General features: G+C 49.6%; 2 protein-coding genes across 18 annotated transcripts in view; one reads left to right on the plus strand and one right to left on the minus strand.

Annotated features, from left to right (window-relative positions):
• Nucleotides 1-1747: 1747 nt before the first annotated feature.
• Nucleotides 1748-26025, plus strand: CUNH9orf129 (chromosome unknown C9orf129 homolog; the record flags this gene model as incomplete). The annotated part of the gene is made up of 5 exons (XM_033238794.1): nt 1748-1809; nt 8765-8862; nt 9078-9362; nt 23201-23317; nt 25043-26025. Coding segments are annotated over 4 exons (528 nt in total), but the record flags the coding sequence as incomplete, so codon positions are not given.
• Nucleotides 23644-26802, minus strand: part of WNK2 (WNK lysine deficient protein kinase 2) — a 141928-nt gene continuing 138769 nt past the window's right edge. For 8 of the 17 annotated variants that reach the window (XR_004443333.1, XR_004443332.1, XR_004443330.1 and 5 more), the window contains 2 exons: nt 26307-26691; nt 26068-26183 (listed from right to left, as the gene is read on the minus strand). Coding sequence is in view for 9 of the 17 variants with exons in the window: in XM_033236722.1 (XP_033092613.1) it covers nt 26126-26183; nt 26307-26691 (443 nt within the window). In the remaining 8 variants the exon portion in view is untranslated. Of the gene's footprint in view, nt 23846-25006; nt 26692-26802 lie in introns of those variants that run through there. The other 9 variants (XM_033236724.1, XM_033236717.1, XM_033236725.1 and 6 more) reach the window with 6 other exon arrangements.

Here is a 26802-nt window from a genome sequence, read left to right on the forward strand (position 1 = left end):
GAATTTTGCAGCTGCACAACACAGAATGTAAATGAATTAACATTCAGTGTCCATGGCATGTTACATACTGTGACTTACCCCATCTACTCTGAACCATTTACTCCATCCATGTGGTGGCTCAAATAGAGTTTCCGTGTTAATCCCACAATGAACCTGAATAATTCTCACATCACAGTGGTTGTAAACATTTGTTAATGGAAAAAGAATGTTTTTCCTAAAACAGCTACGTAACACTAAGACTACTCAAATTTCTAAATAATCCCTTACAAGACAGCGTGGCAACTTCCTTTTCATACGTTAACATGTGGAGCCTATTTTAAAAGCTCTTTAACAGTGACTGTCGAAACAGCTTCCTAGTTATTCATATAACGTTTCTTCTTTTTTTTAAGTTTTCAAACTGGTTTTAGAAAAACTTAAACACTGATGAATTTGGGCCGCTATCAAATCCTTAAGAAGCATTTTTGCCAAGTAAGATGGGCAAATGTCCTACATCTGCTAAATACGATATGAGAGGCCATGCACTTTTGAAAAAAACGAATAAAAGATTTCCAACAGTCGCTGAGCCCTTTTTTTTTTTTTTCTGTTTCTGTTTCTTTTCTTTTCTTTTTTCTTTTTTTTGAGACAGTCTCCCAGGCTGGAGTGCAGTGGTGCAGTCTCGGCTCACTGCAACCTCCGCCTCCCGGGTTCAAACGATTCTCCTGCCTCAGCCTCCCGAGTAGCTGGGACCATGCTCAACTAATTTTTGTATTTTTAGTAGAAAAGGGGTTTCACCATGTTGGCCAGGCTAGTCTCGAACTCCTGACCTCAAGTGATCCACCTGCCTCGGCCTCCCAAAGTGCTGGAATTACAGGCGTGAGCCACCGCACCTGGCCTAGCCTTTTAGTTTAAAAATTATTTCAGTGTTATTTTCACACTCTACGTTTGATAATACAATTTTTTTTGAGGCCGTTAGGTTTAAAGCATATATTTAAAGAGCCGACCTAGCACATAAAGCCGGCCAGTCTGTACTGCTGATGGACCCCCAGTAGATTTGGGGTGCTGACGCTTACTTCACTGTGAGGAACGACATCCGAAAGGGATGGTGCTGGAAGGCAGGCGGGAGGCCGGGGTGGGAGCAGAAGAGGACGCCGTCGACGAGGAAGGAGATGGTGTGGGACACCGAGAGCGAAGGGCCAGCAGAGGAGCGAAGAGCAGAGCGCAGCGCGGGCGGAACCGGCGGGAAGCGCGTGGGAAAGGCCGTGTTTTCAAACGAGGCGGGCGCCGGGAGAGGCGAGCCTGGCCGGGGGCGCCCCGCGCTCCGGTGGGGAAGAGCTGCCTGCAGACTGAAGCCGAGAGGAGGCGGCAGCGGACCTCCAGGCGTCCCTGCACACCCCCGTTGCGTCCCTGCATACCCCCGTTCTCTCCCCGCGCCCCTGGAGGCCCCCAGCCCGGCGGCGGCAGGAAGGCGCAGGATTCAGAGCTCACAGGCCCAGGCCCGGGCCCGCGACCGCTTTCCCCTCCGTGGCTCGGGGCGTCGGCTGAGGCGGGGCGGAGGCGGGGACCGGGGTACCTCGCTTGCGCAGCCTGGAGCCCGCGCTGGGCCCAGCACGAGCCTGCCTTGGCTGCTCCGCCCCCACCCCCCAGTCTCCAGCGCCGCGGGACCCTTACGCCGCCGCCTTCTCTACAGCCCAGCGCCGCCGCGGCCGCTGCCTCCTGCCGAACATTTTCCAGCCCCCAAGCCCTGAGAATCAGTTGTGGGATGTAACAGAGCAAGCGGACATTATTCTGGGACCAGCAAGCCTCCGTCACTGCAGTCACCACACTACGTGGGTGAGTAAATGCCTCTGGGATCAGCGTGGACCTTGCGGTAATCCAAAGAGGTTGAAAAATTCATTCACCATAAAATCTTACAGATTTATTCTCTTGAAACGTGATTTTCTGCAGTCATACAGCCTGAGACAGCTGAGTGCTCTAGCACAAGGGCCAAAGGATAGAGGCAGGTCCTCTAGGGACGAAAGAGTGAAAACGTGAGCGACCACATGGCGGCCCACACTGCCCCAGGCCAGGACTGGCTGACAGCTGGATGGCTTGACCCATCCGGTGCACGTTCTGTCCTATTGTGGTCAGGGCAGGAGCGGAGCCCCCGCGAGGCCTCCTGCAGAGGAGTAGGCTCAGCAGGGGGCAGGGACGGCCTTGGGGGTTGGGGACTGACCAAGCCTGGGGGCTGTGACCCATAAGTGGGGCCTATTATAGAAGCTGGTGACGACTTCTTTATTTTCTCCAGAGATGATATGATACTCCACAGTGTGGAGGTGCCATATTTAGCCATATCCCTGCTGTCAGCATCAATAATATGTTTTTTGCTATTATTATGACTTTTGAACCCAAATGCCCATCAATGATAGACTGGATAAAGAAAATGTGGTACATATACACCATGGAATATTAATGCAGCCATAAAAAGGAATGAGATCAGGTCAGGCATGGTGGCTCACGCCTGTAATCCCATCACTTTGGGAGGCCAAGGTGGGAGGATCACTTGACGCCAGGAGTTTAAGACTTGCCTGGCCAACATGGCAAAACCCCGTCTCTACTAAAAACATTATACAAAAATTAGCCTGGCATGGTGGCGCACACCTGTATTCCCAGCTACTCGGGAGCCTGAGGCACGAGAATCACTTGAACCTGGGAGGCGGAGGCTGCAGTGAGCTGAGATTGCTCTGGTGCACTCCAGCCTGAGCGACAGAGCAAGACCCTGTCTCAAAAAAAAAAAAAAAAAAAAAAAAGAATGAGATCATGGCCTTTGCAGGGACATGGAAAGAGCTGGAAGCCATTATCCTCAGCAAACTAACACAGAAACAGAAAAGCAAATACCGCATGCTCTAACCTGTAAGTGCGAGCTGAACAATGAGAACATATGGACACAGGGAGGGGAACAAGACACACTGCGGCCTGTTGGGGGTTGAGGTGTGGGGAGGGAGAGCATCAGGAAAAATAGCTAATGCGTGCTGGGCTTAATACCTAGGTGATGGGTTGACAGGTGCAGCAAAACACCATGGCACATGTTTACCTTTGTAACAAACCTGCACATCCTGCACATGTACCCCAGAACTTAAAATAAAAATTAACATTAAAAAAGAATTTTATTTTCACCAGGTATTCAATATTACACTTTTGCCGTATTTTACTAATAACTTTAAAATGTTGACATTCCTTAAAAATGTGTTAAATCCTCACTGTGTCCTATAACTTTGCTTACTACACTCGTCCTTTCCTAGGTTTTTACTAAAGTTTTTTTTGTGGTTGTTAACCTGTTAACGTAACAAAAAATAGAAGGAACAGTAGAATGAGTGGTGGCGTACCTACTTAGGTTACACAAATGGCAACCTGTGCTTGAGATCATTCTTTTATTTAAAAAGAGATACATCAGGCCTAAGTCATGCACAGCCCCCTTGAACATGTTTTTAGATTTTCTCACCTCATACCTATGGGATAATTAATAATAGCATTGCTTTGCTTTTTAATTAAAGGCTGTATTGTACATGCCAGTCGGCACTTGCTCTTTTTGAGATGTGTCCTTGTTCATCTTTATCCGTTTTGTTGTTGTCGTTGTTGTTGTTTGAGACAGAGTCACACTCTGTCATCCAGGCTGTAGTGCAGTGGTGCGATCTTGGCTCACTGCAGCTTCCGCTTCCTGGGTTCAAGTGATTCTTCTGCCTCAGCCTCCTGAGTAGCTGGGATTACAGGCGTGTACGCCTGGCTAATTTTTGTATATTTAGTAGATACAGGGTTTCAGCATGTTGGCCAGACTGGTCTCAAACTGCTGATCTCAAGTGATCCACCCGTCTCAGCCTCCCAATGTGCTGGGATTACAAGCATGATACCACGCCCGGCCAGTTTTTATCTTGAAAGCTAATGCAGATGACATTGATGTTAAGCCCTGGAGGCTGACAGAATAAAGGGTACCAGAGGGAAGTCAGGGCATTACTCCCTTTGAGTAGAAAGGCCACTCATCTTGCACTTCTGGTCCAGAATTCCCAAGTAGAAAACTGGATTCTCCTGCTGGTGCTGGGGACTTTGCTTTCAATGTCTGCTCTGCGACCTTTCGCTCCATTTTCAGTGAGTTCGTGGTAGTTAGAGTGAAGTAGGAAGTGACACAGGTTGCCTGATCTTGTGGCCGTTTTGGAAGGTCATTTTTATTTTGAACTTAAAAATCGAATGTTTTGGAAGAACCTACACCCTCCTTTGAGCCATTGTGTGATTTAAAAGACTGCAGCATGTGTCTTCCCAAAGCGGATGCATTTAGGTTTATTAACGTTGGGTTTGTTAATGACGTTTCAATGTTTGGTAACAAATGAGGAATGTCAGTTCAGTTTACCAGTGACTTCAAAATAGAGACCTGGTCGAGTTTCCTTTTAGGTTGGGCTTTTCCAAAATCCACAAATGGTCAGAAACAAATTTATCTTGTTTCATCATAGACTTACAAAACACATTTCGGTGCCTAAATGGGATTTGGGATTTTTGTTTGTTTTTTGTGTTGCTTTTGTGAGTGTGTAGAGACAGGGTCTTGATGTGTTGTCTGGGCTGGTCTGAACTGCCTCAGCCTCCCGGTGTCAGGATTGTAACCAGCTTTAATGAGGTGTAATGTTTCTATCCTGCCTTCTTGAACTTTGCTCATTCAGTACACATATTCTGTTCAAACTGAATAATTGAACCCAGGAACTGAATACATTTAGGTAAAACTTGCTACTTGAGACTCGGGCACCAGGTGGATTTGAATGATGTCTACCCTCTCACTATCCACATTCAGGGATGGAAAAGATTTGGAGAGTGATGCTTATAGTAAAGTTCAGCCCAGCTCCCTGCTGTAGAATGTTCTTGTACGAGCAGTCAGTAAAGCAACCCTTTTCATTGTTGAACTGCTCTCGTTCTTAGAAAGTTCTTGTTTCTGTTGACTTGAAATTTGCTTCCGTGGTTTAATTTTTCCCGCTGTTCCGAATTCTTTCACGTGCCACACAGAACGTGCCTGTTCACTGAGTTCATAATCTTACTTCTCATGGGCCTTGCACTTAGCCTTCTTCAAGCTCATCATCCCTCAGGTTTTGCCTCCTCCTGTCACCAGACCTTGTCTTCTGGGCTCCGGCACCTGGCTCTTCCCATGGGGTCTGGCCAGCACCGCAGGCTCTGGACCAGCATCAGCTGCCCCCGGGCTCTTAGCTCTTGGGAGTTGCTCCTCCATCCTTTGCCTGCCTGGGCACCGACCTTGCACCTGGTCTCAGTCCAGGCTCGGCTCCGGCTCTGCTGGTCCTCCTCTCCCTACAGGATGGCCAGCCGCCGCGCCCTCCCACTGTGCTCCAGGCCCCACCCTGCCTCTCTGGACACTGGATCTGTAGTGTAACGGGAACAGGTCACATGACAGTTTCCTTTCTATGCCTTTTTATCTTCTGTAGACTATTGAGATTTAGTAAACATGTCCGTTTGCACATGCTTAAAATGGTTGGAAAGTTTTGCCTTGTCTATGTTTGCAAGCGATGAAAACTAAAGGTGGTAGGAATTATATTGACTTATTTAATCTTGGACTCAACATTTTCAAAGCTATATTTTTTTTGGTAACACTTGAAAATTATACAGTGTCTGCCTGTATAATTTTTTTTTTTTTGCCCGTATAGTTTTTTTTTTTTTGAGCCGGAGTCTCGCTCTGTCACCCAAGCTGGAGTGCACTGGCCAGATCTCAGCTCACTGCAAGCTCCGCCTCCCGGGTTCACGCCATTCTCCTGCCTCAGCCTCCCGAGTAGCTGGGACTACAGGCGCCCGCCACTTCGCCCGGCTAGTTTTTTGTATTTTTTAGTAGAGACGGGGTTTCACCGTGTTAGCCAGGATGGTCTCGATCTCCTGACCTCATGATCCGCCCGCCTCGGCCTCCCAAAGTGCTGGGATTACAGGCTTGAGCCACCGCGCCCGGCCAGTTTTTTTTTTTTTTTAAGACTTACTTTGTAGTCTTTTTTTGTTTTGTTTAACATAACGTTTCAGAATAATATGCCAAGTAATGGATGAGCATTTGTTAGGTGGGGCTAGGAATGGGGACTGGGGTAAGGCCGACTATAGTTCTAAGAAGAGGTTCCAGTTTAACACCATTCCTTTAGGAATTGTATCTTATTTTAATTCAGAGCAAAAGCCACACAGCTGCATATAGGCGTAAGTGATTCTTTTGAGGAAGTAGGTAACTGAGCTGTAAAAAGTTCTTCATCTCCATCTGAGACCACCTCATCCTGGACTTCATTGTCCATATCACTATCAACATTTTGGTCAAAAGCTTTCAACAAGGCTCTAGGAAGTTCCAAAGCTCCCCACATCTTCCTGTCTTCTTCTGAGACCTCCAAACTGTTCCAACCTGTGCCTGTCACCTAGTTCCAAAGTTGCTTCCACATTTTGGGGTATCATAGCTGCACCCCACTCTCTTCAGTACTACTGTATTAGTCCATTTTCATACTAGTATAAAGAAACTTTCCTGGGACTGTATAATTTATAAAGGAAAGAGGTTTAGTTGACTCACAGTTCAGCATGGCTGGGGAGGCCTCAGGAAACTTACAATCCTGGCAAAAGCAAAGGAGAAGCAAGGTACTTTCTTCACAAGGGGGTACAAAGAAGTGCCGAGCAAAGGGGCAGGAGCCCCTTACAAAACCATCAGATCTTGTGAGAACTCACTCACCGTCACAAGAACAGCATCGGAAAACCACCCCCATGATCCAGTTACCTCCACCTGCTGTCTCCCTGACACACAGGGATTATGGGTACTATAAAGATTATAATTCAAGATGAGATTTGAGTGGGGACCTGAAGCCTAATCATATCACCTGGTGTTCAGATGAAGAGGTTGTAGAAGCATATCTACTGAGTAAAGAGGAAAACTGGAGTCAGGAAGCGTTAGGCTTGGTGTTCTCCCACGGTTAAAACAAACCCAAGGAGGCCGGGCGCGGTGGCTCAAGCCTGTAATCCCAGCACTTTGGGAGGCCGAGACGGGCGGATCACGAGGTCAGGAGATCGAGACCATCCTGGCTAACCCGGTGAAACCCCGTCTCTACTAAAAAATACAAAAAAATTAGCCGGGCGAGGTGGCGGACGCCTGTAGTCCCAGCTACTCGGGAGGCTGAGGCAGGAGAATGGCGTGAACCCGGGAGGCGGAGCTTGCAGTGAGCTGAGATCCGGCCACTGCACTCCAGCCTGGGTGACAGAGCGAGACTCTGTCTCAAAAAAAAAAAAAAAAAAAACCCAAGGAAAAGATGGTGCAACCGTGCGAGCCCCTGGCGGATCTGTTGTGTCTCACACAGGTTTTCTATTTTCTCTGTGTCTTCAGTAGTATATGTCTTACTGACACCGCCTCAGGGCTCCTGGCATCCCCCAGTCCAGTCTTCAGCTTGACACATCACAGGCGCTCAGCCCCTAAGTGTTCCAAGAGGGAGTGCAGCTCCTAGGGATCCATGTCCCATGTCCTCGTGTTTCCTGATGGTGGTGTTTGGAAGTGCTGTTGACATTTGGGCCCCAGTGGGTCCTTGTTACTGCGGGTCTTGTGCCGTCTCTGCAACAGCCCTTTATGGGCACCATCTACTCACTCATTCACTTGTGTTGGCCGATGTGGCCCCTGAGCTCCCTTCCTGTCCTTAGACCCCTCAAGGCCAGATGCAATGTTGAGTGTGGAGGCTTCTAGGCCCTGCTTTCCTTCCCAGCTTCAGGCTGGCCCGGCTCCTTGTCCTGCTTCGGTTCCTCCGCGTGGCTTTCTGTTCCCAAACAGGTTTCTTCACTTCTGCAAGGTGGCGTGGGAATGATGACTAGCACGTGCCAGCACACATTGGGACAGGTTTACGAAATTAGGTTTTAAGAGAACACAGAATCCCAAATTAGTCATCTTGTAATACGTGTTAAAGTGTGTCACCTAATTGCTGAACAATGAAAAACAATTCCTTTTATATTTAAAAAACTCACTAGTTAGCTGAGAACCTAATGGTAGTTGCAATTTTCTTTTCTTTCGAGATGGAGTCTCGCTCTGTTGCCCAGGCTGGAGTGCAGTGGTGCCATCTCGGCTCACTGCAAGCTCTGCCTCCCAGGTTCATGCCATTCTCCTGCCTCAGCCTCCCAGGTAGCTGGGACTACAGGTGCCCGCCACCACGCCCAGCTAATTTTTTGTATTTTTGGTAGAGACGAGGTTTCACTGTGTTAGCAAGGATGGTCCTGATCCCCTGAACTCATGATCCGTCTACCTCAGCCTCCCAAAGTGCTGGGATTACAGGCGTGAGCCACCGCGCCCAGCCGCAATATACTTTAAACAGAAAAGTCCTCTTGCTTGACAAAGGTAAAGGAAACTGTTCGGTCCGACTTTGTTCCTTTCATGCCTGCCAGGGCTTCTGGTTTTATGGAGACCTCAGGCTAGGAGCAGCCCTGAGCAGGGAGACTGAGTTACAGAGAATCCCCACCAAGTTGCAGGCAGAGGGACAGCCGAGGCCCTCAGGAAGTGCACGAGAGCAGAACCACTACGGCAAGTTCACCGAGAGATCTGGAAAGTTAGAATCCCAGTCCCAGTCCATCAAATCGAGCATCATAAAATTAAGTTGTCCTTACGGTGAAATGGCAATTTGTAATGATTTCTGAGAAGTGGGACCCATGGTGGTGTCGAAGTCTGAGCCAGGTGAGGGTGAGATCCCTGGCGCCATGGGCTGGCCGCCAGGATGCCCTGGGAAACGCCTTCTGTTCACCGCTGTGTGATTCTTTTCTTTCTGTGTTGGTGAAGCAGCCAGACCCGGTCCGTTTGGAATGCCTGGGATGGTGCCGCCGCATGTTCCTCCTCAGATGCTCAACATTCCGCAGACCTCTCTGCAAGCAAAGCCCGTGGTAAGGCCTTCCCTGCGCTGGGTCGGGTGGCTGGTCTCAGACACGGTGTGTGCATTGAATTTCAATGAATGCCAAAATAAGTTCCTAAGCTCTTGAATTGATGTGTGAAATAGATGCCAGTGTTTGTTGAAATAAAAATGAGCCGGGAAACGTCGGCCTGGACCTGAGTCGGGTCCTGCTGGCCACGTGCACGTGACCCGTGCCCTTCGCTTCAGGCCCCACAGGTGCCCAGCCCAGGGGGCGCCCCGGCCAGGGTCCATACCCGTACAGCCTCTCTGAGCCAGCACCTCTCACGTTGGACACGAGCGGGAAGAATCTGACGGAGCAGAACAGCTACAGCAACATTCCTCACGAAGGGAAGCACACGCCGCTGTATGAGCGGTCGTCGCCCATCAACCGGCCCAGAGCGGCAGCCCCAACCACGTGGATTCCGCCTACTTCCCTGGCTCTTCTACATCGTCATCTTCCGACAACGACGAGGGCAGCGGAGGGGCGACAAAGTGAGTGGTACACGGGTCGCGGGGTGCTTCCTGGCGGGTAGTGACCTGGGGAAGCTGCCTTCTGGCCTGCCAGCCCAGCGGGTGTTGTGCTCAAAGATGTAGTTGGTTGCAGGTGGGTGATGGTCAGTCTGTACTCAGACGGGGGCTCCTTGGACAGAGAGGAGAGAGGAAGAGTAGGTATGTTCTTTGAAGTTTTCCATGATTTAAAACCTGCACCATCCCAGCCCCATGGCCTGGAGCCACAGGAACCTTTCTGGGGAGGAATTTGACAAGAACTGGTTTGTGTGATGCTCCAAACATGGGGGCATTTGTCTGGTGTGGTGCCACTCACACGCACCACAGCAACTGCCTGCCAACCCCCGAAACACTGATCTCCTTCTCCTGGATCAAGGGAGCTCTGAATTTCCTCTCCTTCTCCTAAACTCAGCAGGTCAGAGGACACTTTTGAAATAACACTGTTTGCCCAAGCAAAACCCTAGAAAGCTGCCTAGACCCGGGCTGGAATTGTTTCCTTAGAGGAGTATTTTAAACACTGTGTGGACTGGTCGTGGTGGCACATGCCTGTAATCCCAGCACTTTTGGGGGCCAAGGTGGGTGGATCACCTGAGGTTAGGAGTTCAAGACCAGCGTGGCCAACATGGCGAAACCCCGTCTCTACTAAAAATACAAAAATTCGCTGGGTATGGTAGCATGTGCCTGTAGTCCCAGCTACTCAGGAGGCTGCGTCAGGAGAATCACTTTGAACCCAGGAGGTGGAGGTTGAAGTGAGCTGTCACCAGTGCACTCTGGCCTGGGTGACAGAGTGAGACTCCATCTCAAAAAAAAAAAAAATAATAATAATAATGATAACACTGTGTGTCCTTGAGTAAATGAGTTCGCAAATATATAGTTGGTTTCTGATCGACGAGACTGGGTGCGGTGCCTCACACCTGTAATCCCAGCACTTTGGGAGTCAGTGGCAGGTAGATTACTTGAGTTCAGGAGTTTAAGAGCAGCTTGGCCAACATGGTGAAACCCCATCTCTACTAAATCATAAAAACTAGCCAGGCGTGGTGGAATTCGCCTGTAATCCCAGCTACTGTGGAGGCTGAGGCAGGAGAATCACTTGAACCTGGGAGTCAGAGGCTGCAGTGAGCCCAGATCACGCCACTGCACTCTAGCCTGGATGACACAGCAAAACTCCATCTCTGAAAAAAAAATTCTGATCAAGGAAATTTTAAATTTGTATTCCTCCCCTCCCTTTAAATTGTCTTATATTAAAAAAAAAGAAAAGAAAGAGAAAGAAAATGTCTTTCCTTTAAGTCAGTGTCTCCTTTTCCTTAGTGTGAACTCTACAGAGCAGATAACCAGGGCTGGTTGATGTTACATCTATTTCTGATGTAAGAAATCTAACAGATGTAGTTGTCCGTTTCCATGCCAGTTCTTACCTGGAGTGTCACCTGAAGCAGGTGATCTTTCCTCTCTGTCCTCTGTCCATCTGTAAAATGGGAACGAATGTCTGTTGACCCAGGCCAGAGGTTACTGAAGGGCTCTCTGCCATCCAGGCATGCACACCCTGTTTATGGCAAAGAAGTATAAAATTAAATGTTTATTTGTTGTATGTGCAGAGAAGTGTAAAATTAATAAATGTTTATTGCTATGTGTGCAATGCTAAAACTCTAAAATGAAGAGTTGCAATTGAATATTCAAAGTTTTAAATTAACCTCTAACAAGATAATATATTGATTACCCTTTTGAATCAGAATCTCTGGGTTGGGGCCCCAAAATCTGTATTTTAAATAAGCACCTCAGTCAGTCTTTAGCACACTGAAGTTTGAGAACAACTGCTAGATGGTCTTAGAAGCCCTTATGCACTAGAATTCTAAGACATGTGCATTTTGTTGTAAAATGTGACTCAGGTAGCAAGATCAAAGTGTCTGTACATACAGTTTTCCTCTTATTGAGAAATGTTCTTTCTGAACTCTGAAACATAGGTAAGAAGTAAGACAAAAAGCAGTAAGCTTTATGACCCCAACAAGAGTTCAGTGCTAGTGATGGAGATGTGGAAACCAGGTCAGGGTGCTGACTTGGGGACGTAGGTGGTGACTAGAGCACATCTCAGTTGAGGTGCTTGTTCCTCCGGCGGGGAGGGAATGAGAAGAATGTGAGTTGCTCATCTAATTTGGCAAGTTGTCTATATTAGTCTGTTCTCATGCTGCTAATAAAGAGATACCCAAGACTGGGTAACTTACAAAGGAAAGAGGTTTAATTGACTCAGAGTTCCACATGGCTGGAGAGGCCTCACGATCATGGTGGATGGCAAAGGAGGAGCAAAGTCATGTCTTGCATGGCAGGCAAGAGAGCATGTGCAGGGGAACTCCCCTTTATAAACCATCAGATCTTGGAAGATTTATTCATTATCATGAGAATAGCACAGGGAAGACATTCAATGACTTTCCACTAGATACCTACATGACCCATGGGAATTATGGGAGCTACAATTCAAGATGAGATTTGGGTGGGGACACAGCCGAACCATATCGTCATCTTTGTTAGGATGAGCTGAACTTGGAGTGAGTAGGACTGTCTGAGCATGTCCTGTCTTTTCTGGGTATGCACTTCCTACCTGTCTGTGAAGGTTCTGATCAGCTTTTTGGAGTTCTGGGCATCTGGCCTCCCTCTGACCTCTTGCAGTGCTTATCGTCTTTATCCCTGGTATGGTATCTTTACTGTTTTCTGGAGATGCATCTTGTTTCTGCCACTGGAATTTGACCTGCTCAGAGGCTTGTGTTTTCCGATCCTTGTGGTATGGAATGCCATGAAGAATGCAGGGTACACCCTATAATCAAAAGATTGGATTCAAGCTATGTGACTTAGCAGTGACTTAATTTCCTTGAATCTGTTTCTACTTTTATTATAATAAAGAAGAGACAGACATGTTAGACCTGAGATGAACGAAGGCAGAGGAGACGAGGGTGCTTGTTCCTGAAGGCTTCGGGGTCAGAAACTAGCATTCAACTTGGGGTCAAACCCTTGATCACGGGCATCCTTTGCTTCTGGCAGGTGCACAGGTGTGACTTGGATTTATGTGTCCACAGCTGCCAAATAGGGACAATGTTCATGGTGTCCTGCAAGGGTTCTAGCATGTTGAATGCATTGTATGTAGTGGAGCAGAAGCACACGAGTAGAAACCTCTGTAGGAACCAGTGTGGGTGCAAGGAAACCTAAACTGTCATTGATAGATTGTTGGAGGCTCAACATGGACAAACCTGAGAGTTAAAGACTCCAGAGGGCCTGGTGATGTGGGGGTCCACATGCGTTTGTGATTTTACCTGCTAGATCTCTACCAAATTCTCATGGTAAATATTGGAGAAAAATCCCTTGTACCTGTGGCAAGGGAAGGGAAAAGAGAATTATTTAAAAATGTGACAGAACACTCTTTTTTTTTCTTTTTTTGTTTTGAGATGGAGTCTTGCTGTGTCACCCAGGCTGGAGTGCAGTGGCGCGATCTTGGCTCACTGAAACCTCCGCCTCCCAGGTTCAAGCGATTCTCCTGCCTCAGCCTCCCGAGTAGCTGGGATTACAGGTGTCCACCACCATGTCCAGCCAGAACACTCTGTTCTTAACAAGGCTTTCTCTCAGGAGAAACTACCTAACCAGAGCCTAACCCGCTGGGTTTCATGAGAACCTAATTAATCTGAGGGAAAGGAAACACCCAAATCTAGCTCCCCATAGCCATCCTGTCCCAGCTAAGCAGGGTCAGGGACTGAGAATCACATGTGAAGATCACAGCCCAGAGACTCATTGTAAGACTCACTTAATGATTGGACTTTAGACCCTGTGCCCCCCCTGAAAAGAGAAAAAACAAAATCATATAAAGTGCTCAACTGAAACAAGAGAAAGAAGAAAAAGAATGGAAGACATGGAGAAAGAATGGAAAACAGTAACAAATACAGTAAGTAGCTCTTAATCCACATATATCAATAATTAAACATCAGTGGTGTAGATATGCAAATTAAAAGAAAGAGGCTGTCTGATGGAATCAAGACCTAGCTATTTGTACCTACAAGAAATCCATCTTACATATGAAGATATATTCTCTTTCTGTTAACAAATGGTTACAGCTACTGTGATGTGTAAATTACTGAGGTTTATTGTGGAATGAACACAGGAACTCTATTTGAACCACTGCGTGAATGGAGACGTGGTGAATGGTTCAGGGTAGATGGTGTAAGTCACAGAATGTTCTAGTAGATGTGGAAACGTGCCATTGGCCACTGAATGTTGTTCATTTACTTTCTCTGTTGTGCAATTGCAAGTTCCTATTGTTGGTCAACTTTTAAATAGAATATTTCTAAGTAAATAGTGAGACAAGTTACTCTAATTATTATCATAGTCTTTTCCAAGTGTCAAGGCTTTTTAAAAATATAGTTGAAGTCATGCTAATTTTTTAAGGAAATGTTTGTGTAGGCCTCCCAAATGGACAGTGTGTTAGAATAGAAATTTTTAAATTAAGTATTTAGAGCAGATTTTTTTTTAGTCAACAGATTTTCTTTCAGGGATAATCTTTTTTTTTCTGTGCTTCTTTCCCTCAATGCCTTCTTTGTCCTTATTTCTTAATGGTGGTTGTGTTTTCCCTCTTCATTTGTTTTTGCTCTTATAAAGCTTCACAACCATTTCTGCAGTGCTTCTTTTTGTTGCTGTGTGATTAGCATGCAGTATTTTTATCTGAACATTTTCATACCTGAGGTTAAGATTTCCGCAGTTTCTAGTACATTATCCTTTGCATTTATTGTTGTGATTATTCTCTTTGAAGTGGCAGCAGAGCTTTCAACACCTGTTTTCTTACACTGCGTGTCTGGAATCTGGAAGACTCCAGGAGTGGGTGAGAAGGCCTTTTCAGTTTGTCTGGTCCTGTCAGTAAATACTGTCTTAGGTTAATAAATCACATAATTGCTAAATTCCTTAAGATTACATCATCTGAAGGAAGGGTGTCGTGTCTAAATAGCTGTGCCTCCAAGAACAGCTGATTCACAGGTTGGCAGCATCAGAAAAAGTGGCTTTTGCTGGAAGTTGTATTTCCTACAGCGTACATTTTTTATGGTCTTTGGAATTATTAATAAAATGTGATGCTGATTAGCTGTCTCTTAGCCATCTCGGAAGACTAGAGTTTGCCACGGTATCACTTAGTAATTGTGGACATTCATTAAAAAGAGGCTGAGCCAATAGCGAAGAGAATGCAAATGTGCCCTGGTAAATGGGTTAGTAAACATTTCTTTTATTGCATATGATAATGGGAGTGAATGGTATTTTTCTACACCCATGGGTGTTATACATATAATCTGTGTTTCATGAATGTTTATATGTTATGTGTAACTCTTTTAAAGTAGTTTGTGACATTACCTAGCATAGAAAGTAGTTAAAGAGTATAATTCCAACTCCAAAATTTGATTTTTAAAGTGCAACACAAGGCATCTTATCTTTTCTGTGAAATATGCTTTTTACAATTCACTGACCTTTAAGAAAAAGTAGTTAGCAAACAACTAACTGATATTCTGATGAATATCAAAAGCTTTTTTAATTCCAAAATTCTAATAGCAAAATTTATTCAAGTAATAGCATAAAATATGAAATCATGATTAGTGGTTACATCATGTCTGGGAATATGGTATTTCTGGGTTTTCAGTTATTCTTTACATTGTACCTGATTCTTTTTTTTCCTTGGTGAACTAATTTCAGAATTGGAATAAACCGAATACTGCTATTTATATTAGCAGCTGTAAAGTTTTATTGTAGAATGTATCTTATACATTATATTAGCAAAATAGATGATTAAGAGGACTGGCATTTCACTATCCTGTGCTCAAATTAAACAGTGAAGGTAAAATAGAGGCAATTTGGGGAATTTTTTTTTTTTTCCAGACTGAGTCTCGCTCTGTCACCCAGGCTCAAGTACAGTGGTGCGATCTTGGCTCACTGCAACCTGTTTCCCGGGTTCAAGCAGTTCTCCTGCCTCAGCCTCCCAAGTAGCTGGGATTGCAGGCGTCTGCCACCACACCCAGCTACTTTTTCCTGTATTTTTTGTAGAGACGGGGTTTCATCATGTTGGTCAGGCTAGTTTCGAACTCCTGACCTCAAGTGATCCACCCACCTCAGCCTCCCAAAGTGGTGGGAATACAGGCGCGAGCCCCTGCACCCAGCCCCAGGAATATTTACTTGTAGCTTGTAGTTGACCATCATAAAGTTTGTAAAATGATGGGGTTTGTCATCAGCGTCTAGCAGCTGATCTAACAAGGGCAGGTGAAGAAAAAGTCACCTGAGCTTCACCATCTGTGTTGTTTCCTTGTTTGGTTGGTGATGCTTACTCCCATCAATCCACTGATTTAAAAGAATAGGTTTTGTCTTTTGGACTAATTTAAGTATGCCAAAATCTTTGATTAGCCATTTTAGAACCTTTCTGCAAGTAAGACATTTCTAGGCTAGGTGTGGTGGCTCACATCTGTCCCAACATATTTGAAGGCCAAGGTAGGCAGTTTGCTTGAGGCCAAGAGTTTGAGACCAGCGTGGGCAACATAGCGAGGCCTTGTGTCTACAAAAAGTAAAGTAGGCCAGGCATGGTGGCTCACGCCTGTAATCCCAGCACTTTGGGAGGCCAAGGTGGATGGATCACCTGATGTCAGGAGTTCAAGACCAGTCTGGCCAACATGGTGAAACCCTGTCTCTACCAAAAATACAAAAATTAGCAGAATGTGATGGCAGGCACCTGTAATCTCAGCTACTCAGGAGGCTGAGGCAGGAAGAATTGCTTGAATCTGGGAGGAGGAGGTTGCAGTAAGCTGAGATCGTGCCACTGCACTCCAGCCTGGGTGACAGAGGAAGACTCTGTCTCAAAAAAAAAAAAAAAGTAAAATGAGCCCAGCATGGTGTGAGCCTGTAGTCAGCTACTCAGGAGGCTGAGGCGGGAGGATGGCTTGAGCCAGGGAGGTCGAAGTTTCAGCAAGCTGTCATCTCACCACTACACTCCAGCCTGGGCAACAGAGGGAAACCCCATCTCTATTTTTAAAAAAAACCAAAAAACAACAAAAAAAAACTCTAATGTAATTTAATATGCTTGTGTAGATTTAAGAAGATTGAACATTCCATCATACTTCTTTTCTTTTCTTTTTTTTTTTTTTCTGAGGCGGAGTCTCGCTCTGTTGCCCAGGCTGGAGTGCAGTGGCCAAATCTCAGCTCACTGCAAGCTCTGCCTCGCGGGTTCACGCCATTCTCCTGCCTCAGCGTCGCGAGTAGCTGGGACTACAGGCGTCCGCCACCTCGCCCGGCTAGTTTTTTTTATTTTTACTAGAGACGGGGTTTCACCGTGTTAGCCAGGATGGTCTCGATCTCCTGACCTCGTGATCCGCCCGTCTCGGCCTCCCAAAGTGCTAGGATTACAGGCTTGAGCCACCGCGCCCCATACTTCTTTTCTTAAAGACTACCTAGAAGACTAATGAGTGATTTGACCAGATAGTTGAATCAGTGTTATGATAAAAAGAACCCTTTACTAAATTCTTGATAATGTTCTGAAGTTTTCCAAAATGTAGTCTATATAGATCTTTATTTTTCAGACTATTTAAATATTTTTGAGATTTAGTTTTTAGTAACATCTAGCATCCTAGGAAAACATAAATACTGTATGACAGCTTACATACTTTTTTCTTTTTAATTTTCATTCAAATTTCAGGGTGCTTTGTTTCTCCCTATCAATTTTAATTTTCATAGCAGCCATAAACACTTCGCTTCAGAATTATGGTAAATCATGACACAAAAGAGGTCTCAGTTTTTCCTTTTCATTTTACTGTAGCTAGCTCGTGACCACATCTACATCTTGTTATTGCTTGGCATAGCACATACCTTTCATAATAATACTCTTTGTAATAATTTATTTAACTACAAGGAACTCATAGCCTACTCAACTGTAGTGTTTTAAGTTGTTGGTTTGTATATTAGATGTACACTTGACGTGGTTTGTAACACTTAAAACACACATTATTAATTTAAAGCTTTTGATGTGCCACATAGTTTAATATTAACTTGCTGAATGTAAAATGGACTCAAAGTTTCCTTTTGGAGTATGTTGAAATATTATCAAAGGTGTAGTTATTGGTTATACATAGTTATGTGGTTATAGTTATTTGTTTCTTGAAAATTAACAATCTTAAAGTTCAGAAACCTAATAGTACTTGGAACATTGTTCTGCATCCTTGTGAACAAGAAGACCCAGTGATGCTTAGAGGAGAGAGACAAACTTTGGAAGCTGTCTGTTGAGTATTAAGAGACTTGTCTTCCTCTTAGAGGTGGGACCAATGACTGGGAGTGACATAGGGAGGATAAGACCTGTCTCTAGAATTGCTGTGAATGTTGTCCATGTGGAATGCCCTTCACTTCAGAACAGGCTGTGAATGGAAAGTATATTGATGTGCTAGAAAGGCTTTAACCAAAGGCCTGAGCTTGTCAAGCCTGAGGCCGGCACGTGGCCTGAGTGTGGTGATGTGCAGCAGCCTCTGCCTGTGCCCGGCTCCCCGGCTCTGGGTCATGAAGGGCCCCTGGGCGTTTCCCCGCATGGTGCCTGTGTCTGCCGTGTTGTTAGGCGCTCCCGCTTCGCACTCTTAACAGCCTCCAGTTAGAATCGTCAAATACAAGGTCACAAAAGGATGGCTTAGCCGAGTTCAGTCTCTTCCTGAACTGTGCTGTGTGGAATAAACAGAATGTCAAGCCGGCCTGGGCAAAGTTCAAGTCCCTCCAATTTACGGAGGAACCAAAAGAGCCTGCAGTTGCCATTCTCTCTCCGGAAGCCCATTCTAGTGCCAAGCTCATGGGATGCTGGGCACACATGGATTCCAGACACGCGACCCATGTGTTCCATTCAGAGTCAAGGGCATGGTCATGGTGAAGTCAGATACTGAGTCTCCAGATATGCTGTGAGGACAGCAAGTTGTTCTCCCAGGAAAGAGCTGCTAGGAAGACAGTGGGGAGGAAGCAGGTGCAGCAGTGAGCATTCACCTTCAGCCTCCTCCACCGGCCCTTCCCTCCCCACCTCCGTGTCTTACTCAGATGCTGCTGGGTGTGGCCTGGACATCTGTGTTTTTTGCAGGCTCCGCTCAGGATTCGGAAGCAGAGCAAAACTGGGGAGCCTCTCCAAGGGCATTGCTGGAGACTCGGGAAGGGGGAACTCGTTCCCCAGGTGCAGCCCGCAGGCCCCTGGCCTCTCACGGCTCTTGACCCTGTGGTCTGCGGTGTGACCAGCCTGTCCTTCCACTCCCAGGCTCTGTCTTCGCCATCTGTTGTCTGTGGCTGAGCTGCGGGGTACAGCTCACACGGACTCCTGTCCTGCCAGCTTCCTTGGGGTCCAGCCCCCGGGGAACCCCAGAAGGAGACCAGGGGCAGGGGCAGGCTGGGGCCAGGCGCTGAGCCTCCCGGCTCCTTCCTGCGAGGCCGCCTCAGCTGGCTCTGTCGTGGGCTGCAGGCTGTGCTCCTCTTCTGGGGTGACTCTCACAGCTCTGTTCCTTGGGGCTCCTCCAACGTGACCCTCCTGTGGTGGCCCCAGGCCTGGAGCCAGTCATGGCTAGAAGGGGACGGCCCCAGGTTCCTGCATGCGTGTGTTTCTTGCTGCTCTCAGGTCTCACCCCAACCTGGCAGCCTCAAGCAACACAAACTTATTATCCTCCTGTCCTGGAAGATAAAACTGAGAATCAGTCTTGCTGGGCGAAAGTCAAGGTCTGGGCAGGGCAGGCTCCTACTGGGGGCTCCTCCTGCCTTCTTGGGCTTCCCAGGCTGCCCAAGGCCCTGGGCTGCTGCCCTGTCCTCCCTTCCCAGTCTCCACTCAGCATCTGCTCTCCCGGTCCTGCTGCTCCTGTCACTCTTCCTTCCCTGACCCCTCCCTCCTGCCTGGAGGGACCCTGGGATAATGCTGCCTGGCTTATCATGGCCTCTCCCCAACCTGAGGATCCTGTCCCAAGTCCCATCAGTGAGGGTGCTGGTGCCATGTGAAGGGGACATGCACAGGACCAGGCATTCAGATGTGGGCCCCTTGAGGGAACATTATTCGGTCTACCAACACTGCCTGCCAGACACCCACACTTTTGGAAACAGTTCCTTATGTATGAACCTTCCTCAAAGTCACCCACTTCCAGCATTGTCTGTTTCCCTGACAGGGTGTGCTGTCCTTGGCTCTTATTTCAAAGCAGGTTGAAAAGGGAAACCCATGCCTATCAACAGTCCCTAAGCCCACTGTGCTGCCTGAACAGGTAAGCCTGTGGGGACCGGGGCTGTCCAGTGTGGCTTCTGACTCTTGGTACCCTCCACGCAGCCGCAGGCTCCTCCAGCTCCACCTGAGCTTTCCCAGGGGCTGCATCCTCACCTTCGTTCCTCACCCTGCCCAGGATCCGGCGGCTCTCACGTTCCCTGCCCACCCCTCCTCCATCCACACGCCCTCTTCCCTCTCCCCAGCCTCCACTCACTCATTCAACAGAATCGGGCTGAACACCTCCCTCGTAGGAGCAGGAGGAAACAGGAAGTGAAACAGACAGGACTTCTGTGCCTAGGTGGCCGGCAGCCAAGGGGAGGCTGGAGGGGGACGGAGGGGGACACACATGGGATCCCCTGTGGCCTCTGCCGTGCATCGTCACACTCTGAGAAGTGAGGCAGGAGGTCCATAGGGAAGACCACGTTCAGAAGGGAGCACAGGGGCAGCAGGCTGACCCAGCCTTGAGCTGGGAGGCTGCCTGGGGAAGTGAAGCTGGAGCACGGATGGGGGCCCTAGTAGGCATTTGTGAGGCCCTAGGAGGACGGAGCCGGGCCCCTTGGGGCTCAAGGGACCCCGCCTAGTGGTGGGGCTCAGAATGAGGGGAGCAGCAGGTAGGAAAGACCTGGAGAGGGCAGAGCCGGGCGAGGAGGCTGGACCGGAGCATCCATTGTTTGACTCTGAAGAGATCATGCAGGTGCAGTGGGGAGACTGGATGGAAGAGGGTTCGGGGACATTTCAGCTAAAACATCTACTCGGCTGTTCACAGCCCACATTTGGGAAATGAGAGGACAAGGATGAGTCTGAGTCCTAGACTGAGAATGAACCGGGTGACTGGTCATGCCAGCCTGGGAAACTGGGACATCTGGGAAGACCCCACAAAGCTTGGGAGCAACATCGTCTTACAACATGGAGTGTCTTCAAGATGACTTTGAGGATCTGCATGGAAAAGGGAAGAGGCAGTTGGATTTACAGGTCTGGAAGCTCACAGAACCTTGAGCTGGTGATCAAATTTGGAGGGCTTGGGCTCAAAAGGATCAACTCTTAGGAACTGCTGTGGTTCCAAAGCCCTCCTGCCCCAGCCCACACAGCCTCACTGGGAGGCAGAACCAGGTGGCTGTGGCTTCGACCCCTGCAGCCCAGGACCCTGGTCCCTGCTGTCCACCTTAGTGAGAAATGAATGATTCTTCACAGAGTTGCATGGAACAGCATTGCCTCCCCATTCAGCCTGGCCTCAGGCAGCCTTCGACCCCCAGTGTCCTCTCAGGGTGAGGGACTCTTCTCTGCACCTCTGCAGGACTGCATGAGCACCACCAGCACAGTGATGCCTGTGGTATGCGGGCCTTCTGCCCCCTCTCAAGGGCAAGTCTAATAAAGCCAAGTTCAGGGACCACAACCACGATGTGTACAGAGTGGTCACCACTGCTGAACTCCCTTAACCACCTGGAAGGCGGGCGTCCTGGCCCAGGCTTAACTGCATTCTCTAATGAATGAAGACAGGATTCTGGGTGGCTTATTTTTTGTTTTTCGTTTTTTTTTTTTTTAGTTTGTTTTAGAGACAGGGTCTCACTCTGTCACCCAGGCTGGAGTGCAGTGATGTGATCACGGCTCACTGCATGCAGCCTTGACCTCTTGGCCTCAAGCGATCCTCCTGCCTCAGCCTCCCAAAGCGCTGGGATTACAGCCATGGGTCACTGTGCCTAGCCTTACCAGCCCTTTAGTAATAAGCACTTTTCAGAGAACTGAAGCTGTTCAGCCTGGAGATGAGGCACAGATATCACCCTGGACACTGGAAGTCTGGTTGGATGCTGGGGTCAGCTAAGAACAAAATGACACTGGAGAGCAGAGCTGTGGCTTGGCTGCCTTGCCTCTGCAGGAGGAGCTTGGACTGGCCCCCGTGGTGCTGCCTTTGCTGTCCTAGGTGGGGCCTGGCAGGGTCCTTTCTATCCCGGAAATGCTGTGATCAGAGCCAATAAGCTCCCACTGGAAGCTTCACCTGCCCAAAGTAGAGTCTGCCTTCATCAGCACAATTCACTGTGCGCCAGCTTCACTCGGTGACTGTTCTGGAAGGTGCGGGGCTATCAAAAAACAATTTTAAGTCCCTGCTTTCAGGAAGTCAAGCATAACAAATAACATGAGAACTCTAACACCCATGAGAACTCTACACGAGGGGCTGAGGTCTCTGGGGCTCTGGTGAGCCATCCACCCAGACTGTGCGATAGAACCCAAAGGACGGGAGAGCAGGCTGCAGGCTGCAGCGGGGAGACTGGATGGAAGGGGGTTTGGGGACTGGGAGGGTCAAGAATGAATCCAGGCCGGGCTCGCACGCTATGCGGCAGCAGTGAAGCCCGAAGCAGGGACATGTCTAGTGGGTGAGGCTGAACACCAAGAGCCTTGGATTCTGAGGCTGAGCCTTGGGACCCCTGGAGGGCTGCTAGGCGGTTCTGAGCAGCAGATGAAGCTGGGATTCGGGGCCCCAGGGTCCTGGAAGTGCACTGTGCAGAATCTCCCCAGAGGGTGCTGGCTTGACCATTACCGTTTCATTGACCATTTTACTACTATTTACTACCACACTACCACCAAGTTTTACCACTGACGTTTACACTATTATTCACTTACAGAGAATGATTAAAATAAATGTGCAGTTTGGAAAGGCAAACTGCAGCCGGGCACGGTGGCTCATGCCTGTAATCCTAGCACTTTGGGAGGCTGAGGCGGGCGGATCACGAGGTCAGGAGTTTGAGACCAGCCTAGCCAACATGCTGAAACTCCATCTCTACTAAAAATACAAAAATTAGCCGGGTCTGATGACACACACCTGTAATCCCAACTACTCAGGCAGCTGAGGCAGAAGAATCCCTTGAACCTGGGAGGCGGAGGTTGCAGTGAGCCGAGTTTGCATCACTGCACTCCAGCCTGGGCAACACAGCAAGACTCTGTCTCATTAAAAAAAAAAAAGAAAAGAAAAAAAGAAAAGGCAAACCGCATTACTATGGTCCACAGAAAACCAGTCACATGAGCCACCAACAGAAGAGAACACAAACTAAGACCAAGGGAAGCCATGGTCCTAGCACTGTGCCTTCCCTGCTCCCAGCTGAGGCTTGGAGGAGGCCTACCCTGCTGATCACACGGAGAACCAGGGCTCCGAGGCCACCCGCACACCCCGGGGTGGCATCCCCGACACTCCTGTGGGGAAGCAGCGTTGCCATGCCCTGAAGACTCATGTCTGAGACGGGCAGGCAGCACCGCTCTTACCAGCCGGCTGGACAGTTTTACATCTCAGGGAAGGGCACTGTGTCATGGATGTAAATGAAACGGCACAGCAATATCTGTGGTTTCTAGTGGTGATGAAGTCCAGGTGCTGTTAATGGAGGAAATGCTAAGTTGCAGTTAGACATTAATGACAATAAAGATGCAATGCTTTCTCATTGTGATGCATGGGGCCCCAAATTCTCCCTAGACCTCTGGACCCAGCGTAAGGCCCCTGTGCCTGCTGGCCAGGCTAGGGTTTGGGGACCTTACCACAGCATCTTTTCTTGGTGAGGCCATGCCAACATTCCTCGTTTCTCACACTTAGGACCCCTCCCAGGAGTGGGGGGAATGCAGCCCTCCGAGGAGCTGGTGGTCTCGGACCTGCCACCCACAGCCAGAAGCTTCTGACCCCAGGCCACTGGTGGTGTCCCTGCCAGTGCAGGTGAGTTCTGGAAGGAGGGTGCCTGGGAGGTGGGTGTGGGGGTGGTGGGTGGCTTCAAGCCTCCAAAGACCAGAGGGAAGGCCCTGCCTCATGGAGCTCCGTGAGCAAAGGCCAGGAGGCACCCAGGACCCCAAGTCCATGCCAGCTGGCATCAGGGGGACTTGGAGATCAGCCTCCCGGGGGCCGCCACCTCCAGGGCCCTGCAGAGAACAGGGCTGCCCTAAGCATGCCAGGGTCCTGGGAATGTCCCCCCACTGCCATTACATCCCAGTCACCTGGTTGGCGGAGGGCCACCAGAGAGGAAAGAGTTTGAAAAACCAAAGTCCTTTCTGCCCCAAAATATTTTTTATTCTTGCATTACATTTGTGTTTCCAATTGTGAATAAAAAATGCTTAGAAAGTGGTTACAAAACAGCGTGAACTGGACAGGAGGAGCAGCTGGCCCTGAGGGTCCGTCACTTCTCCATTAGACGGCGTGAAGTGGGCCTGGCGTCTAGGCGGGGTCAGTCAGGCTTCTCACTCTCGGGATCTGGAAAACAAAACCGCGCAGCTCACTGTGGGCCCGCTGTGGTGCTGGCAACTCGCCGAGGGCTGGGCCCTGACGCCCTCCCAGGAGCTGCCGACAGGAAGGCTGCGTCAGCTCTGCCGTGACCCACACCCTGTGTAGATGGTCTGGTCTTCAGCATAGCCCTGGCAGCCTCTGTCACCTGGGCCACCCTTCTGTGTGTGACCGGTCAGCACACTGAACGGCTGCCAGAAAGCCAGACGCTCAGCTCCTGTACTGTCTGGAGCATCTGGGAGCCAGCTGCCCCCCAACACCCAAAACAGGCTCTGGGATGAGCGTTCCTCCTGCCTCCGGGCAGAAGCTCAAAGGCTGGCGCTGCAGCTCTCTGAGGAGGTGGCCCCACAGCCAAGGCAGCCCCCACAGTGGACCGGGCAGGAGGCACTGGGACCCTCAGCTTGCTCACGGTGAGGCCTGCGATGCAGCATGTGCAGGAGGGACTGCAGTCAGCTGGAGGCTGTCTTTAGTGGGAGGCCGGGGGGGCTGGCTGCCGTCATGCGCTGAGCCCCCAGGATGAGTCCCCACCCTGGATGGCCACTTTCCCTAAGGCCCCTGTGCCTACCAGGAAAGCCACTGCCCCTTGCATGATCCCCAGGCAACCCCAGCCCCAAGTCCTCCTCTCAACAAGCCCAAGCTCGTCCAAGGACCTCCCACCTCCCCTGAGCTCAGCCCACCTGGAGCAAAGAAGGTGGCCACAGGGGCTGCAGCAAGTGATGCAAACCAAGCCTCCTGGAGACAGGGGCTGCAGGTGTGTCTCACTGACCAGGAGGCTGGCTCCCTCCATCATGGGCACAGCCTGTGGCACTGCTAAGCGTAACCAGGTGCACGGTGGTAGGAAGCCCAGACAGCTAACCCGACCGGCAGAGCTGACTGTGCTCAAGGCCCAGGCCACAGCTGGCGGGGGCAGTGTTGGGGGCCAGGCAGCCCTGCCAGATGCCCTGCTCTCAGACCCCTGCCAGGACCAGCCCTGCCCAGCATCCGGTGGCACCCGCAGCCCCTCAGCGCCCTCCTCCAGAGGTGTGGATGCAGCTGAGCCCAGTACTGGCTCCCAACTCCTGTGCTCCCTAGGAGGCTGGTTAGTTTGGATTTTATATGGACAGAGGGTAAGAAAAAGATGTTGTTTCACACTGTTTTCGAGCAAAAGTGTTTATTTTTCTCCTTCAGATATACAGTCTCTTGGGGATTCCGTGCCACTGACCACCATGTACGAGGAAGGGATTCACAGGCAAGGGGGACAGGTGAGGGCAGCCCCCACTTCACTCAAGGAACGGGGCAAGGGGGCCCAGTACAGAGAACAGAAATCTCTTACGACAGCATCGTGCCCTGGCAGAAGATTCTGCATAACACCTAGAAAATTCAATTCTAACTGAATTGATGGAATAATAGATTTGAACCAAAATAATTTACCCAGTTCTAATAAGTACAGAAACTATACAATTCACAGCTGGGCAGTCCCAAGCAGTCTGCTTTCCAGCAGGAGGTGGAGGAGGCTGGGGCCTTCCCCTCCCACCAAGGGCTGTGTTGTGCCCGCTGGGGACGAGTCCCACTGAAATCTCCAGGAGAAGAATGACCCCGCCCTCCGCAGGGCAGACTTAGTGGTGGACAGGAGAGCGGTCTGCGTGCTAGGGGTGAGCAGAGCCACAGGCCTCCATGGAAATCATGGAGAAGGGAGGGAAGTGGGCAGGTGAGAGGGCAGCCTCTCCAGCTGAAGGAGCTGTGCTTGTCTCCACAGGGTGGGCGGGCAGCCAGAGTGTCTACGCCCAACACACACCTTATCCTCACAGCAGCCCACTAGCGCCGAGGGCATGTTTGCTCACTTAACGTTTTCTGGCGGATTTCTCATGGCCCAGTGCAGCAGCTGACATTCCCTACTGAGCAAGCAGCTCCACCAGTGTGCCCTGCCCCGGCGTCCTGCCGTCTCTCAGCCCCTGGATGAGCCCAGGGAACCGGCACTCTACTGAGGACAAAGCAGGGCTCGCCTAGCACGGGAAGCTCTTCAATACTTAAGGTAGCGAATTCAATGTTTTAAAAAGGCATTTACAACAGAAAACCAAAGATTGAACTTCAGCCTCAGATCTGTAAACCATTCACATCTCTGCAACTTAAAACAGTAAATAAAGATTATCAATGCACAAGCCAATTGCAAATGAAACCTTTTCCGATAATTGTTTTAAACGCATCTTTTCATCAGGGGACAGGAAAGCTGGCATTCAAGGCACTGTGCTTCTGCAGGGTGACGGCGAGGTCCTAACACCGACTCCAGTATAGGAAGTGGGTGTGGAGACGGCGCGCGGACCACAGCAACCTAGGAGCGAACAGGGTCTGAAGCCGCAAAGGAAGCAGTCTTGCTGCCCGCCCGCTGTCCCCCTCGCGGCTGAGCGCTGTGCCCACAGCAGGCGGTGGGGGGGACTTGGAGGCCAAACCACACCTGGTTTCTCCGGGCGGTTCCGCGGGCACCATCTGGCAAGGGACAGGACAGAAGGCTACGTGATCCGCAGCCGGGGGCCGGGCATGCTGACCACAGGTGACCGCAAGAAGACCGGCAGCACGGGCACCTGCGGGGGACTCCAGCTGCCCTGTGCCCCCAGCTGGCCCACCTGGCCTGCCCAGGGCCCCCAGGACACTGGAGCTGGGAGCAGGCCTCCGTACTGACCCAGAGGCAGCGCACAGGATGGGGCTGGGAGGCTGGAGAGGGCAGTACCTGGTGTGGGCACAGACAGGGCCGGGGCGGCTCCGGGAATGACCGTGGTGGACAGAGGGCCGGGCGCTGGGGGCAGACGTGGCATCCCCACTCCTGCTCGAGGTGCGGTCATCTACAAAACACAGAGACGAGAAGAGGAAGGTACACGTGGCTGCAATCAGCTGGCCTCCCTTAGTGGCCCCCAAGGTGCCACCGTTTCTCCATCCTCAGGAGACGGCGGTCC

The sequence above is a fragment of the Trachypithecus francoisi genome, unplaced genomic scaffold (genome assembly GCF_009764315.1).
Source record: "Trachypithecus francoisi isolate TF-2019V2 unplaced genomic scaffold, Tfra_2.0 Lachesis_group16, whole genome shotgun sequence".
Taxonomy (NCBI): Eukaryota; Metazoa; Chordata; class Mammalia; order Primates; family Cercopithecidae; genus Trachypithecus; species Trachypithecus francoisi.